Genomic DNA, 15,435 nt, shown 5'->3' on the forward strand with positions numbered 1-15,435 from the left:
TAGTTTCTTCAGTCTTTAAAATAATTTTTAAAATGATGTTCAAGTAAACTTCCAGCAATTATCTTCAACTTTTTCTGAATAGAAAGTTTCCATTCTTAAGACATAGGCTTGTAATTCATATACTTGATATCACTCAGTGGCGTTTTATCTGTAGTAGGAAGAGGACAATCAAATATCAAGGAATATTAGAAAATCATTTAAGCTTTACTCATTTGCTGCCTCCTTCCCTGTGACATGTACATAAAACTCTTTTGGAAAGACAAATATCATATAATATCGCTTATATGTGGAATCTAAAAAAACCAAAGATACAAATGAACTCATTTACAAAACAGAAATAGACCCACAGACATAGTAAACAAACTTATGGTTACCAAAGGGGAAAGGGAGAGGGGATAAATTAGGAGTTTGGGATTAACATATACACACAACTATAAATAAAATAGATAACAAACAAGGACCTACTGTATAGCACAGGGAACTATACTCAATATTTTGTAATAACCTATAGGGGAAAATAATTTGAAAAAGAATATGTATATGTGTGTATATATATGTGTGTGTGTGTATATATATATATGTATAACTGAATCACTGTGCTGTACACCTGAAACTAACACGACATTGTAAATCAACTATACGTCAATAAAAAAATTATTTTTAAAAATAAGCTCTTTTGGTTCTACGTTTGCCACTAGGGATTAAGTTCTGCGTTTATAAAATTGAGATCTAATCAAGACCATATTTAAATATCAAAGCAGTTGTGACTAACTAGAGCTCGGATACTACCTGACTCCATCTCGGCAAAGGATTATATTCAAGAAACAACCATGCTCAAGAAAACCAAGTAATTTTTTTTCTGATATCCTTCAGGAAAAGACCGATGATAGTCTCTTAGTTTTAATTTTTAATATGAGAAATATCTATAGATAAAACTTACATAAACAAAATCTCTTTGGCGTCCTTAAAAATAGTGGCAAGCTGGGTTTCCCTGGTGGCGCAGTGGTTGAGAGTCCGCCTGCCGATGCAGGAACGCGGGTTCGTGCCCCGGTCTGGGAAGACCCCACATGCCGCGGAGCGGCTAAGCCCGTGAGCCATGGCCGCTGAGCCTGCGCGTCCGGAGCCTGTGCTCCACAACGGGAGAGGCCACAACAGTGAGAGGCCCGCCTACCGCAAAAAAAAAAAAAAAAAAAAATAGTGGCAAGTAAAGGAGACCTGAGACCAGAAAGACTGAGAACACCTGTTTTACAACCAGCTGCCCTCCAGGAGCCTCTGATGTTGTAGATAGGGTTAAACACACTGCCCAGTGGGGTAATGAAATTCAAGGCCTGCATGACAGGCACCTTAAAGAAGTTGTAACAAAGTGCTGTGGGTATTAAATGACAGTGAGACCTTTTCTAGCTGGAATGATCATGGGGAAGCAGAACTTGAGGTGGGCCTCCAAGATGATAGGATTTCATAAGCAGAAGAGTTCTTGCCAGGTGGATAGAACCATAACAAGCACAGGAAAGCATGAAAGGGTAAGCCCACGGGGGGGCGGCTTAGGGTGAGTAGAAGATGTGCATGGTGGGAAAAGGTTGGAAAGTCGAGCTGCACTGTGAGGGCTTGAATTCCCAGCTAAGCCATGTGGACTCTGGTATGCAGTGGGGATACCTGACATGTTTTGAACAGAGAAATGACGTGAAGTGAAAATTACAAACTACCTGGGAAAAACAAATCAGAATCATCATAAAAATTGGCCTGGCAGTGGTGTATAAGATGAGAGGAGGGGCAGTTAGGACAATTTGCAGGGACCCAAAATGAGGACCTGAGTAAGGTGGGGCAGTGGCAGGGGAAGGATGCCCATTGGCCATGCTGACTGGTCTCACAAGGTGGCAGGACATTGGGGAGGTCTTCTGGCTCAGGGCCTGGCTCCAGCTTGGTGGGTCCAGAGCCTCTGGAGAGCCCTGATCTTGTTCTTTGGATAACCCTTTTCTAAACTCTGGGCTAATCATTTACGTTTGGTTACACATTCTTTCTTCAGCCAGGCTTAGTACATTTAGGTCCTTCTATATTTCAGTTGTATTTTTCTGAGACCAGGCCTTTCTTAGCCACTTTACTCAGCCACTTGAATGTAACTATCTTTTAGGGAAAATTCTTTCTACAGATTGCTAACCTCGTTCATGATGAGTTGACGCCTATATTTTCACTATCTCAAGGTATAAGGAGAACTGCCAGTTCCCTTAACAAAACCCAGACCAGGGACTTCCCTGGTGGCGTAGTGGATAAGACTCTGTGCTCCCAATGCAGGGGGCCCAGGTCCTGATCAGGGAACTAGATCCCACATGCATGCCACAACTAAGAGTTTGTATGCCACAACTAAGGATCTCGCTTTCCGCAACTAACACCTGGTGCAACCAAATAAATAAATAAACATTAAAAAAAACAAACAGAAAAAACAAACCTAGTCCAGATCCTTTAGGATGGGTATTGTGGAGACACTTTTTATGGGGTGAGGGGCCCTCCAGGGGGTGCCGGGTTCCCCTTTTTGTGGTGGCTGAGGGAGAATGAAGGCAAGGTCACTCCCTTGAGACCTGGATATTCACCCCTCCTTGAAAGCCTGGAGGGGACAGATTTTGCTTGTCTGAGAGCGCCCTAGTTTCCTTCCAGAGAGCGAGCCTACTCCAAGTTCTGGAGGTGATATACTTTGCCTCTCATTATGGAGGAAGAATCAACAAGACTTGGTTCTCTTTTTTTTTTTCGGCCGGGCTGCGGGGCTTGCAGGGATCTTAGTTCCCTGACCAGGGATCGGGAACCCTGGCCTGGCAGTGAAAGTGCCAATTCCTAACCATTGGACTGCCAGGGAATTCCCAGCAAGACTTGGTTCTTGATCAGGTGTGGTAAAAGGTAAGTGAAGAGAGAGAGGAGTGTGAAAGAATGAATGAGAGACAGTAAAGGCAAATCTTTTCTGAAAAATGTGAGGAGGAGAGGGCAGCTGAGGTCCAAGATGCTAACCCTCAGCTCTCGCTCAACCCCTCTGCTTGCCCTCCAAGGCCCCTTCTCATCTCCACAATAGAGAAATTTACTACTGCGAACCTTCCATCTCCAGTCAGTGTGAAGAAGGAAAGGACCAAGACACAGCACCATAGTGCTCTCTTCAGGTGCACTGAACACTCTTTGTAAAGAAAAGGGAACCCTCCTACACTGTTGGTGGGAATGTAAATTGGTGCAGCCACTGGAGGACAGTATGGAGGTTCCCTACAAAACTAAAAATAGAGTTACCATATGATCCAGCAATCCCATTCCTGGGCATATACCCGGAAAAGACGAAAACTTTAATTAGAAAAGATACATGCACCCCAATGTTCATTGCAACACTATTTATAATAGCCAAGATGTGGAAGCAACCTAAATGTCCTTTATCCATTGACAGATGAATGGATAAAGAAGGTGTGGTATATATATACGATGGAATACTACTCAGCCATAAAAAAGAATGAAATAATGCCCTTTGCAGCAACATGGATGGACCTAGAGATTATCGTACTAAGTGAAGTAAGTCGGAAAGAGAAAGACAAATATCATATGATATCACTTATATGTGGAATCTAAAAAAATTATACAAATGAACTTATTCATAAAACAGAGACAGACTCACAGACATAGAAAACAATCTTATGGTTACCAAAGGGAAAAGGGGAGGGAGGAAGGGATAAATTAGGGGTTTGGGATTAACAGATACACACCACTATATATGTAAAATAGATAAACAACAAGGACCTACTGTATAGTGCAGGGAACTATATTCAATATCTTGAAATAACCTATAATGGAAAAGAATCTGAAAAAGAATATATATATATATATATATATATAAACACACACATATTCAGTTATATGTAACTGAATCTATTCAGTTATATATATATGTAAATAACTGAATCACTTTGTTATACACCTGAAACTAACACGACATTGTAAATCAACTATAATTTTAAAATTGAAGGAAAAAAAAAGTATCCTGGTGCTTGTCATACCATTCTTTCAACTTTTCTGTAGGTTTGAAAACATCCCCCCAAAAATTTTAGGTTAAAAATTATAGTATAAGCAATATTGACTGTTTCTGAGTTTTTACATTGATCTATGTTGGGCTGACCCCACAGGCCTGCAAGCCTTGTAGCTGCCCAGCCTCAAGACCGAAGAAATAGCCCAGAGTCAGGGACAGAGACATCAGTGTCTTATTGGACAGGGAATCTTACACACCCGCAGCAAAAGGGTCCTGGAGCAACACCTCCCAACCCCTGCTGATGGCAGAGGGCAGGCAGGACATGGCAGCAATCTTCACCACTTGGGGGAGAAGGAGGCTACTATTTATAGGGGGAATTTAAGTCAGGCTGGCTCATCAGCTACCAGGAAAACCAGAAGCTAGGCACATCCCTCACAGCCCCTCAGGTTAGCAACCATCAGGAGGGCAGATGTTTCCCTTAAATAAACTAGCAGGTGGGCCTGTTCTGGCCTAAGGATTAGGACGATTACTAGCTGGAGCTGGGGACAAGCATGTTCACATGAGTAGGGTGCAGGTGAAGCAGGGACTGGTCAAGCAGGGGATGTACAAAGAGCAAGAGAACAGCCGTCTTGAGTGGCCTGACCATACAATCTAATTGCACTTGTTCATTTTGTGTGGGCCAGCACTTGCTTATAGATAAATGGAAGTAAGCACCATTTACAGAAAAATTTAAAGTTGAGTCAAAGACCTTAATTTTTCCTATGAATCAATCCAAAACCATCATTATTTGATCTTAGCAAAAGAGCACCTTGAGACAGTCTCCCTGGAAAGTGGTTTGAGAAGCTGGGTAGGCCCTTCTAAATAAGGGTGTCAGTCTTGTGCTTGTTTGCAGTCCCTGACTTTGACACCAGCCAGGGCCCTGCCTTTTTCTAAGCTAAATAGACAGTGGAACTTGGTTCCTCAGGGTGATCTCCTCCCACCTTCTGCTCTCAGAGAAAGAAGTAACCCTCAAACCACACCAGAGGGAAGCAGGAACACAAATGCCTTGTGTCCTTTCCTGTAACCGAGCTGGATGCCCTGCTACTTTATCATACCTGCCCCACTGAGAGCCACAGTGACAGAATAGTTCCCTATCCATCTGAGCATCTAGCACTCCTCTGGAGACTACAGTTCTTCAAGAGCAAGACCAGTTTTAATCCACTTCTGCTAAGAATGAAGCCTCTAAGACTCCACATGGGACTTCCCTGGTGGCGCAGTGGTTAAGAATCCACCTGCCAATGCAGGGGGCACTGGTTCAAGCCCTGGTCTGGGAAGACCCCGCATGCTGCAGGGCAACTAAGCCCATGTGCCACAACTACTGAGCCTGTGATCTAGAGCCCACGAGCCACAACTACTGAGCCCACGTGCTACAACTACTGAAGCCCATGTGCCTAGAGCCCGTGCTCCACAACAAGAGAAGCCACCGCAATGAGAAGCCCGCTCACCGCAACTAGAGAAAGACCGAGCACAGCAACGAAGACCCAACACAGCCAAAAATAAATAAATTAAAAAAAAAAAAAAAAAAAAAGAAGGCTCCACGTGGGTGGGCTGGCCCTTCAACCTCCCCCTGTTTGAGTAAGCATTAAGGATCCATCTCTATTTGGATCCACTCAGTTTCCCTCCTTATCCATATAGCCTTTTTTTTTTTTCCATATAGCCTTTGATATTCTTTTTTTTATCTTTGCCCGAAGGAAAATGACCAAAATCCTCAGATACAACATTATCACTTTATTCAGGAGATAATCAAGTATGATATAAGGCTGACACTGACAAATAGCTGTACAGAAAATTATACAAATCTGTTACATTTGCTAGAAGAGACTCTCATTGTAAACAAGGAAGAAAAACCAGGAGGGTGCCCAAAGGACTGCAGTGTTTTGAGCAAGTGTCCCCACGCTCCCTTGAGTGAAGGTGGGCTCAGGTGGAGGTGGCCCTTTCAGCAGGAAGAGGAGGAGGCAGCCCCTGTGCAGAAGCTGAGCCTCCTGGCCCCGCCCACACTCAGCTGCAGGCCTTGTTGAACTCCCGGAGGGCCCAGCGCTTGTTCTCAGTTTCTTGCTTGAGTTGGGTGTACTCTTTCACCAGCCTGTCAAACTCCTCCCCGAGGACCTCATAGGTGTTCAGGACCTGTCGGGACTTCTCCATGTCCTGCTCTTGTAGGTGAATGGCCCCCTCCAAACGGTCCCTAAAAGCCCAGGCACAGAAGATACAATATAAGGATCTGGTTCCTCAGAAAGTACACGAGAATGAGAAGGCACTAAAATGAATGAGTCTGGAGAGTAGAAGGTATGGGGACCAGCTCTGAATAGCTGCGTCCTCAGGCTCCTGGGAGTTCTCACCTAATGAGACGATGAACTTCCACTTTCTCATCAGTGTAAGTGTCAGACAAAATCTTTAGCTCTTCCATCCTGACCGAGGGAAGAAAGAAATGTCAAGCTGAGGATCCCTGACAGCAGCAGACTTAGGAATGGGACACAGGACCTGCCAATGGTCAAGGTCCTGTGTTGAGCAGTGACAGGATAAACAAGGTCATTCAAATTCCTGAGCAATTTAGCTCACAGTAAACCACCTATTTCAGAGGGCTTTAAAAGAAAAGACCCCAAAATGTTGACAGCTTTAGAGTAATCCAAAGGCTAATACTGCTATGTGACATTTACTGAACACCCACAGGGTGCCAGGCATGATGGAGACGAAAGAGATGAGGGCGAGGGTTGGAGCGGGTGGTGTATGAGATGGAGTCCCTCAGATCCACGGCGCTCACAGCTCACCGCAGCTTAAGGATCATGGCGCTGCACTTGACCTCCAGGTACTGGGCATTGATACGGTCCAGCTCAGACTGAGTCTTCAGCCGGTGCTCCTGAAGAAGCCTCTGCAGCAAGGCCAGGCAGCGGAGAAGCACCTGAGCACCCGGGAGCCAGGAGCAAGAGGGCGGCCATGAAAGGGAGTAGAAAAGAAAGCAGATCAGAAATCCTTGGCTTCCCCAGAGCGGCCCCTGGGGTCAGGGTAAAAAAGAAAGGAGGCCATCCCACCGCCCTGCCAAACCTGGGAGTAGGTGGCACTCTTCTTGTCCAGGAGCACCATCTGCTCCTTCTGCTGGCTCTTGGCATCCTGGCACCGCTGCTTCTCACCCACCAGGACCTCTGCGAGGTTCCATACCTTTGCTGCCTTCAGGGTTTCACTGTCTGAATCTGAGCAGAGACAGAGCGCTGGATAGGAAAACCCTAATTGCTCCTGCCCTTTGAAGGCCATGTTTCAGTACCCCTATCCGATACCTAACCCTACAAATTCTGTCCTCCTCCAGGTTTTCTTCTGATGGCCTGGTAAAAACAGCCCAATTCTCATAAAGTTCTCTCCATTCTTACTTTGAATTCCAGATTTGGCCCTTAATTCTTTTCTTTTTTATTAGTCTTTTTTAAAAAAATTATTTATTTATTTATTTATTTTTGGCTGTGTTGGTTTTTTTAAAAAAATTTTTAAATTTTATTTATTTATTATTTTTGGCCACATTGGGTCTTCGTTGCTGTGCGGGGGCTTTCTCTAGTTGCGGGGAGCGGGGGCTACTCTACATTGCCGTGTGCGGGCTTCTCATTCTGGTGGCTTCTCCTGTTGCGGAGCATGGGCTCTAGGTGCGCGGGCTTCGGTAGTTGTGGCGCACGGGTTCTAGAGCACAGGCTCGGTAGTTGTGGCGCGCGGGCTTAGTTGCTCCACGGCATGTGGGACCTTCCCAGACCAGGGCTCAAACCCGTGTCCCCTGCATTGGCAGGTGGATTCTTAACCACTGTGCCACCAGGGAAGCCCTGGCCCTGAACTCTTAAATCATAGAAATAAAGACAAGGTCAACTATTAACCTGAACTTTACTCCCTATTTCATTCTGATTCTCTTAAGAACGAACTATCCTTCCCTGCAGCAAGAGGACGCTGCCACTTTGCTGAGTAAAAGAAGTCCGTACAAAATTTCTTGCTTTTATTCTACCAGCAAGGAAACAAACAAGTAAACATTTCCAATGCTTCTCAGCTTCTGTCCCAAATCTAAAATTCAAGCCATTATTCTCAAAAGAGAAGACCAGGAGCCCTGAAGGCCAGCCATGAACAGAACACAGCCCGCACGCACCTGAACTGGGATTGTGGTAGCAGAGCAGAGTGAAACATTTCTTCTTGAGCTGCTCCTCCACTTCAAGCAGGAGCCGGGCTCTCATCCACACAAAATCCTGTAGCCACAGAAGTGAAAAGAGAGATGTAGACAGGCTGTTGGAACTAGAAAGATCCAGTCACTGAATATGTGATGATTAACAATCTCAATGATAACCAAAGAAAATGCATCAGGAGACATCAGGGAGATTAATTTTTAACCTATCAAATTAGCAAAGAATACAATGACCATCAAGATCCCATGTTCATGAAAATGTGGGAACCGAGGTGCACTGGGAGCTCCTCTCTGGACAGCAGTTTGGCAAATATGTACCAGTGTGTTCTATGTGTGTAGCCTGTGACCTGGTGATCCCACTTCAAGCACTAACACTTGGAAAATAATCATACAAAGACACGTATGAACTAGCATGTTCCTATCAGTGTGGTTCCTACCAGCAAAAATGTGGAAATAACCTTAAATTAATAGCCATCAATAAGGTTAAGCAAATTATGCTACATCCATACAATGGAATCCTATCTGTAATTTAAACTGATGATATAATAAGGACTCTGAGCACTAACTATGTGCCTGGACACTGCTGAGAGTACCTTAGGAAGGAGGGAGGGATAAATTGGGAGGTTGGGATTAACAATATACACACTACTATATATAAAATAGATAACCAACAAGGACCTACTGTATAGCACAGGGAGCTCTACTCAATATTTTATAATAACCTATAAGGGAAAAGAATCTGAAAAAGAATAGATATAAATATACATATAACTGGCTTTTTCAGCCATCTTGGAGCCTGTGGAGGCCTGCTGGGAACAGGACTTCTAAAACAACAAATATGTCTGGAAGGCTGTGGTCCAAGGCCATTTTTGCTGGCTATAAGCGGGGTCTATGGAACCCGAGGGAGCACACAGCTCTCCTGAAAATTGAAGGTGTACATGCTCGAGATGAAACTGAATTCTATCCAGGCAAGAGATGTGCTTACGTGTACAAAGCAAAGAACAACACAGTAACTCCTGGTGGAAAACCTAACAAAACCAGAGTAATCTGGGGAAAGATAACTCGTGCTCATGGAAGCAGTGGCATGGTTCATGCCAAATACCGAAGCAACCTTCCTGCTAAGGCCATTGGACACAGAATCCGTGTGATGCTGTACCCGTCAAGGATTTAAACTTACTGAAAAGTAAATAAATAAAAGTGTGGATTTGTTAAAAAAAAAAAATATATATATATATATATATATATATATATATACATATAACTGAATCACTTTGCTGTACACCTGAAACTAACACAATATTGTAAATCAACTACACTTCAATTTAAAAAAAAAGAGTGCTTTAGGAGGTATCATCTTATTTACAGTTATGTGAAAAGTAATATATATACCTGAAAATAATCATATACTTGAAAAAAGTCCAAAATATACTGTGAAAACAGATTATACTCTCTATACAGGTATGGAAGGTATAATACTATTTATGTCAAGCTGTATATAATAATACTGCATTTATTTCTAGATTTCGTATTTCAGCTTTTACTTTCTTCCTTGTAATGTCTTTCTTATTTACTTGAGTTTGACCACCACGAACATGTTTCATTTTTATAGAAACAATAAAGCTTAACCAAAAACTGTTTAAATATATGGGCGAAATTAAGCCATTTCCCTTCTTTGGTCCCAATATCTGCCCCCCGCCAACCTCTGAGGGTGGCATGAGCTCCAGAAGGTCCACCTTCTCCAGCCCAAGCAGTGGGGGCACCTCCCTCTCCTGGCTGGGACCTAAGAGCTGTGTCAGCTCAGTCACGAGCAGCCGCTGTTCAAGGGTCTCATGAAACTGAGAGAGAGAATAAAAAACAAAAAGAAGTTACTATAAAACTTCTCCCACTCCACCTCCTCCTCCATCCTCACAAACCAGTTTTTCACACATCTTCAAAGTCCTCAAATGTGTCATCCCCTTTGGATGACTTCCCAGCTGCCAGTACTTTCTCCTGTCAATCTTTCTTTTCAAAACCCCGACAACACACCCACCTCTTCCCCATAACTACAGTCCCTTTATTTCTTGATAACCATCACTCAAAGCTCCTATTTCCCCCAGATCATAGAATCAGTTGAAGCCACAGCTGGCCTGGTCATTCCTACAGCTGGTACCAACGCCTACTTCATCTCTCCTGCCTCACCTTTTTGTCCTCAGAAGTTAAATTTCTGTCTTGTGTCTTCACATAGTAGTCCACAAGCAGCTCTTGAATGACTCTCTGTAAAATTTCAGACCTTAACCACGTTGTCTTATGCAATCGAACTTCCTTCCACGCCTAGAAAACCAAAAAAATCCCAGGTAGGAACCCCTCTTTCTCAGAAGATATTTCCTTCCTCCCTATTAGCCCTTCTCCCAGGGCCCTTACCTGAGCCTGCTCCTTTGCCAGTGTGAGGCTTAAGCCACTCTCGTCCATGTGTTGCGAGAGACTCAGCAGCAGTTTGCTGAAGTGTGGGTTCTGTAATAGGTCCTCTTCACTCAGGTTACAAGGAGGAAGCTGTTTGCTGCACACTTAAAGGGATGTCCCCCATAGGGACCAAAAAGCAAAGACAGTATGGACTCAATTTATATAACTGAGCATAACTCTTAGCTTAATACTTCCAAAAAACCCCTAGGTTTTTGGTAGGGAAGTTTTCTAAATCGAATGAAAATTTTAAGAAAATCAAAAAATAGGGAATTCCCTGGTGGTCCAGTGGTAAGGACCCTGCGCTTTCACTGCCGAGGGCCCGGGGTTCAATCCCTAGGCAAGGAACTAAGATCCCACAAGTCCTGTGGCGTGGCCAAAAAAGAAAGAAAGAAAGAAAAAAAATCCACAAATAAACTAGAGGCAATACTCAAAGTAACAAGCATTTATATTATATACAAGGACATTAATCAAGAATTAGGGAATGAGTCTTAAAAAAACTAAGATCTTAGAAAATGGAAATGCCGTTGGAAAATATTAGACAAAGAGAATCAAGAATAAGGGACTCTTTGGTATACCACAGTACCTAAAATGCCTCATTCACACAGAATACCTAGAGCTCTTGAGGAAGGAAAAAAAAAAAAACACATGTAAAGTTCCCTCTTTGTATGTGATCTCTAGTCGCATAAGCAAGACTGAGAGAAGGTATATTCTTAACAGTAAATAAAAAATTTAACTAACCGAATTCTCCTTATTGTAAATAGACTGAGCAACCCATGTGGATGCAGAACAGCACATGCATGAGAAAAAGTGCAAGAAGTCAGGATCCACTGCTTATTCCATATGCTCAAAGGGCGTTTTTCCCATCTCTTTTCCCACGTGCTTTCTGCTGAGGTCTTCTGTTTTACTCCCACTTACCAAACACTTACATTTTCATTCTTTGGACCATCATACCAGAGTCCTTTTAGAGAATAAGAAATCTCTCTTTTTTTTCCCCCAAGGCACTGAAAGATCACTATGGAAATGGTCAAAATACAGAAGATTCAAGTTTTTGAAGGGTTCAAGAAAGGATTTGAGATATGCAAATAATTCAAGATATGGAAGGATCTGAGATTTTGGAGGACAAGATATGAGAAAATTCAAGACACAGGTAGGAAGGTAGCTTTCAAAAGTTCACTGGCCACCCTCATCTTCAGGATATGCTTGCTAACTCAGCATGGAAGCGTCTTGAAATTTTAGTCTACTGCACTAGCAGGTACCGAACAGGAGTCAGTATAATCTGTCTGCCAATAGGAGAGTGTTTAAGAATCTTCAAGTATTCTAGTTTCCCTAGAAAGTTAGGCTTCTGTGCGAGATACCATAATGGTGAACATTATAAATCCTTTTTTTATTTTTTTGGCAACGTCGCATGGCATCTCAGTTCCCCAACCAGGGGATGAACCCAGGCCATGGCAGTGAAAGCACCGAATCCTAACCACTGGACCACCTGGGAATTCCCCCTTTTTATTATAGAAGACAAGACCCTAGATAAGACCTCTCTGGATAAGTCCTCAAACCTCTTGCAAATGGCTACCCTTACCTTGTTGGAGTATTTCCATCCCTTCTCCAGATGAGCAGAAATCCCCGGATGCCATCTGCTTTTCTTGTGATTCTTATCTGTCCAACTGAGTAAAAGAAACAAAAAGATAAATAAACTGGCTTGGCTGCTTGAGAGAGACAACTACCTTGGGTTCAAATTTCTGTCATCTACAAGCTGGGGAGGAGAAACACCTCTTACAGGGCGGGGACTATGTCACACATCCTGGGTCCTGTCTGAAAAGGAGCCTCCTTGGGAAAGAAAACTTTCCAATTCACTAAACAGGAGGATGGCCCCCTCCCCCTACCATTATGTCTAAGGTTAAAACTGAGCTGCTGCTTTCTAGTTATGAGTGAACTGCGAAAAGGGGGAAAAAAATCCAGGTCTGCTTTTTTCTCCAGTCAAATAACTCAGCTATCAAATTCCACAATAGTTTCTTGTGCTTCTTTAACTTGTCCTTTTATCTGAGATTTGTTGGTAGTTTTTGATCATTAACTGTAGAAACATCCTCTGGAGTGACGAATCATTCCACACTTGAACAAAAACAACTGGTTTTCACATAACAGCATTAGTAAAGAGCACCTGGAGGAAAGAGCATGACAAGACTGACAGGGAGGTCAGGGCCAGAAGAGGAGCTCAAAGGTGTATTAATGCGTCTGAGGCCGCGAGGACGACGTGAATCGTCGGTGTTTTGCCAGAACACGGAGTACACGGAAAAGAATGACATCAGCACAAAAGGGCAGTAAAGATGGGCACCGTTTGGACTCTGTGGAGACAAAATTTTTCCCTTGACATGACTTCCCATTTTTTTCTTTCTTTGCTCCACCCCCTCCTCTCTGCAAAGTATCAAACTCCAAAGGGAAGCTGAGCCTCCCAAAGCAGAACAGACATAGGTTAGTTACTATGATTTAACACTTCATGTTCACAGAACATTTGGTTTACTCCCTGGTTTTATGAGTAACATCAAAGTAACTACTCATTTGTGTTGTAACATGGTCTAGAGGAGGACGTAGCTGAGGTAGCAGAATGCTAAGACTTAATTTGCGGCTCAGCCGTTGCTTCCGTGCGAATTTAAGGGAATTGATTTTTTGTGCCAAACTTTTTCCCACCTGCAAAACTGAGGTAACGATTCCTGCCTTGGATGAGACATTAAGAATTAATAACACAATCGACTTGTCAACAAAAGCCACTACTTAGTTAAGCTCAGTGCTTTAGCATTCTGTTTATCACGGATCTAGGCCTGAAAATAAATTTTGCAGGGAAACTTCGCCCACGGAAATGAGGACCAACCCAAATTTCAAAAAAGTCAGCTGTTCTTCCCTCCCTAGGGGAAGTGCCCACTTGGGGTTTTTTAGGGTGCTTTCCTTTACCCTTTTGAAGTGCTACAGGGCGTGAACGGCGGCGGCAATCAGGCTCGATTCTCCACCCTTTGCACTCAGACGTGTTAAAACGGTGATACAAGGACCGAAGCATTTAAATGTTCTGACTCAGGCGTCTTTTAAATTCTTAGAGCTGTCTTTACACGCTGCACTGAACGTTAAATTGATTTTACAGGTACTTTCACAAGATGTGACCCTTACAGGGCCCGAGATGAATCAAAATGCGGAGCGGGCTCTCCAGCGCCTACTTTCCTTCCGTCTGGGCAGTCAAGGATTCCCAAGGCCGAGGGCGGTCTCGGCGACCGGATACCGGGGACTGGCCAGCTTGACCCTCCCAGCGCTCCTCCTCCCCGCAGCGCCGCCCGCCGACCCTCCGGAGCAAACCTGCACAGCGTGGGCAGCTGAAGCTCCCGAGGCAGTGCCGAGGGGGCTGGGGCGGGCAGGCCGGCGGCGGCAACACCCGGCCCCCAGCCGCGCCCGGGCTCCGGAACCTCTCCCTCGGGCCGGGCGCAAGGGCTGCGGGAAGCTAGGCCCGGGAGAACCGCGCGGGGAGGTCGGGGAAGGGGAAAAGGCCGAAAGCTCACCAGAGCCAGTGGTAGGGGGCGGGGCCCCGCTCGAGGCGGGAACGCAGGCTCCGCCCCCCGCCTCGCTCGCGCCCTTAGACCCTAACGGTCGGAAGACTGAGTGTTCGGAATCCGGGCTGGGAAAGGGAGGACGTCGTAGGCAGACTTCTTTGCCCTTTCTCCTGGGTACCTTCCCCCATGTTGAGGGCAAACGTTGAGAAGATGGTAATAATTGCCGGCTTCTACTGAGGGCCCACGATGAGTCAGACTACGCCAAGAGTTTTACTTGCCTTGCCCCGCCCCGTTTAGTTCTTAGAGTGTCCTAAGAGGAAGTCACTATCATACCCATTTTACAGAGGGGAAGACTAAAGCGCAAAGAGGTTATGTGGCTTGCTCAAGGTCGCGGCTTGCAGAGTGTAAACCTGACCCAAGGGCCCTCTGAACCTTCCCAGACCTGCAGCCCACCCGACCCTGTCTGCAAGTCTCCTTTGTCAGGCGATGCCAGCCCTGCCCCTTGGGTGGGTTTCCCATCCAATTTCCTCCCCCAGGTTCCTCCTCTGCCCTCTCCTTTACCTCTCAACCTTCACTAAAACCCCTGTCTTCTTTTTTTAGATTATGTGGACATTTATTGTTTGCTTAACCAAAAGTCTGGAGCTGGGGGTCCTAAGGCTTCTTAGTAGCTCCCTGGTATCAAGGTTGTTTGCAGTTCTCTTCGCAATCCCCTCATGGTCAAAAGGGTGGCTTCAGAAGTTCAAGGAGTACATCCTCTCAACAGCATCCCAAACAAGAAGGAAGGGGAAGAGCCTTCTTCCTGTAACAGGGAAGAAAATCTTTCCCAGAAGCACCCAGCAGACTTTCCCATATGTCTTATTGCCAGGTTGGGTCACTTGTCCACCCCTAGACCAGTGAGCTGGATGTCTTACATTTGCCCCCCAGATCCACCTTCTGTTCTTCAACCTATGTAGAAGGTAAGGACTACCTCAGGACTTCAGGGTTCCCGTATTCCCTGACTGGTATCAGCCAATGGGGGATCCCAGCAGGAGGTGGGAGGGAGAGAAGACAGTGATGGGAGGACGATTCCCCTGACTTCCTCTCTGGCCTTGGCCTCAGGCTGGCTATGGACTTTGACCAAAGGTCATTGCTCCTCTCAGGGGGGGTCTCCCCGCCTCTCTCTGTCTTAACCCCCACCCACCCTTTTTTCAAAGTCGACTGGAATTAGGTGAATTATTTTTAAAATATTTGATGCTAAGTAAATTGCACCAAGGTTATGAAATCTCTTGCATCAGAGAAGCAGATAGTCTGGGGTAGAGGGAAAA

At 44.8% G+C, this 15,435-nt stretch overlaps 2 protein-coding genes across 12 annotated transcripts; one reads left to right on the plus strand and one right to left on the minus strand.

Moving 5' to 3' along the window:
* Positions 1-5,738: 5,738 nt before the first annotated feature.
* HAUS4 (HAUS augmin like complex subunit 4) lies at positions 5,739-14,298 on the minus strand. Of its 11 annotated transcripts, none has more exons than XM_055088360.1 (11): positions 14,141-14,298; positions 12,760-12,943; positions 12,181-12,265; positions 10,566-10,701; positions 10,344-10,475; positions 9,866-10,000; positions 8,133-8,229; positions 7,064-7,209; positions 6,790-6,920; positions 6,361-6,429; positions 5,739-6,206 (listed from the first exon to the last, which is right to left on the minus strand). In XM_055088360.1, exons 2-11 carry the CDS (start codon positions 12,902-12,904, stop codon positions 6,023-6,025), a joined length of 1,260 nt encoding a protein of 419 aa, XP_054944335.1. In that variant the 5' UTR covers positions 12,905-12,943; positions 14,141-14,298; the 3' UTR covers positions 5,739-6,022. The 11 variants fall into 11 exon arrangements, with proteins under 11 accessions (XP_054944335.1, XP_054944337.1, XP_054944336.1 ...); XM_055088362.1 differs by having other exon boundaries at positions 10,566-10,708; positions 12,788-12,943; positions 14,141-14,296; XM_055088361.1 differs by having other exon boundaries at positions 10,566-10,708; positions 14,141-14,296.
* On the plus strand, positions 8,946-9,369 carry LOC102983859 (60S ribosomal protein L35a-like). The gene has a single exon (XM_055088364.1). The coding sequence runs from the start codon at positions 9,004-9,006 to the stop codon at positions 9,334-9,336; it is 333 nt and encodes a 110-aa protein (XP_054944339.1). The 5' UTR covers positions 8,946-9,003; the 3' UTR covers positions 9,337-9,369.
* Positions 14,299-15,435: the final 1,137 nt, after the last annotated feature.

Source organism: Physeter macrocephalus, chromosome 11, assembly GCF_002837175.3.
Source record: "Physeter macrocephalus isolate SW-GA chromosome 11, ASM283717v5, whole genome shotgun sequence".
NCBI classification, from domain to species: Eukaryota; Metazoa; Chordata; class Mammalia; order Artiodactyla; family Physeteridae; genus Physeter; species Physeter macrocephalus.

What these genes read in the sequence shown, in the direction of transcription:
- LOC102983859 (XM_055088364.1), top strand. Translation starts at nt 9,004, where the DNA reads ATGTCTGGAAGGCTGTGGTCCAAGGCCATTTTTGCTGGCTATAAGCGG.
- HAUS4 (XM_007100462.4), bottom strand. Translation starts at nt 12,982, where the DNA reads ATGGGAAGTCATGTCAAGGGAAAAATTTTGTCTCCACAGAGTCCAAAC. An exon ending in GATGGAAATACTCCAACAAG is followed by an intron (nt 10,702 to 12,180) that starts GTAAGGGTAGCC and finishes TTAAGTGTGCAG; the next exon opens with CAAACAGCTTCCTCCTTGTA. An exon ending in CTACCACAATCCCAGTTCAG is followed by an intron (nt 7,210 to 8,132) that starts GTGCGTGCGGGC and finishes GTCTCTGCTCAG; the next exon opens with ATTCAGACAGTGAAACCCTG.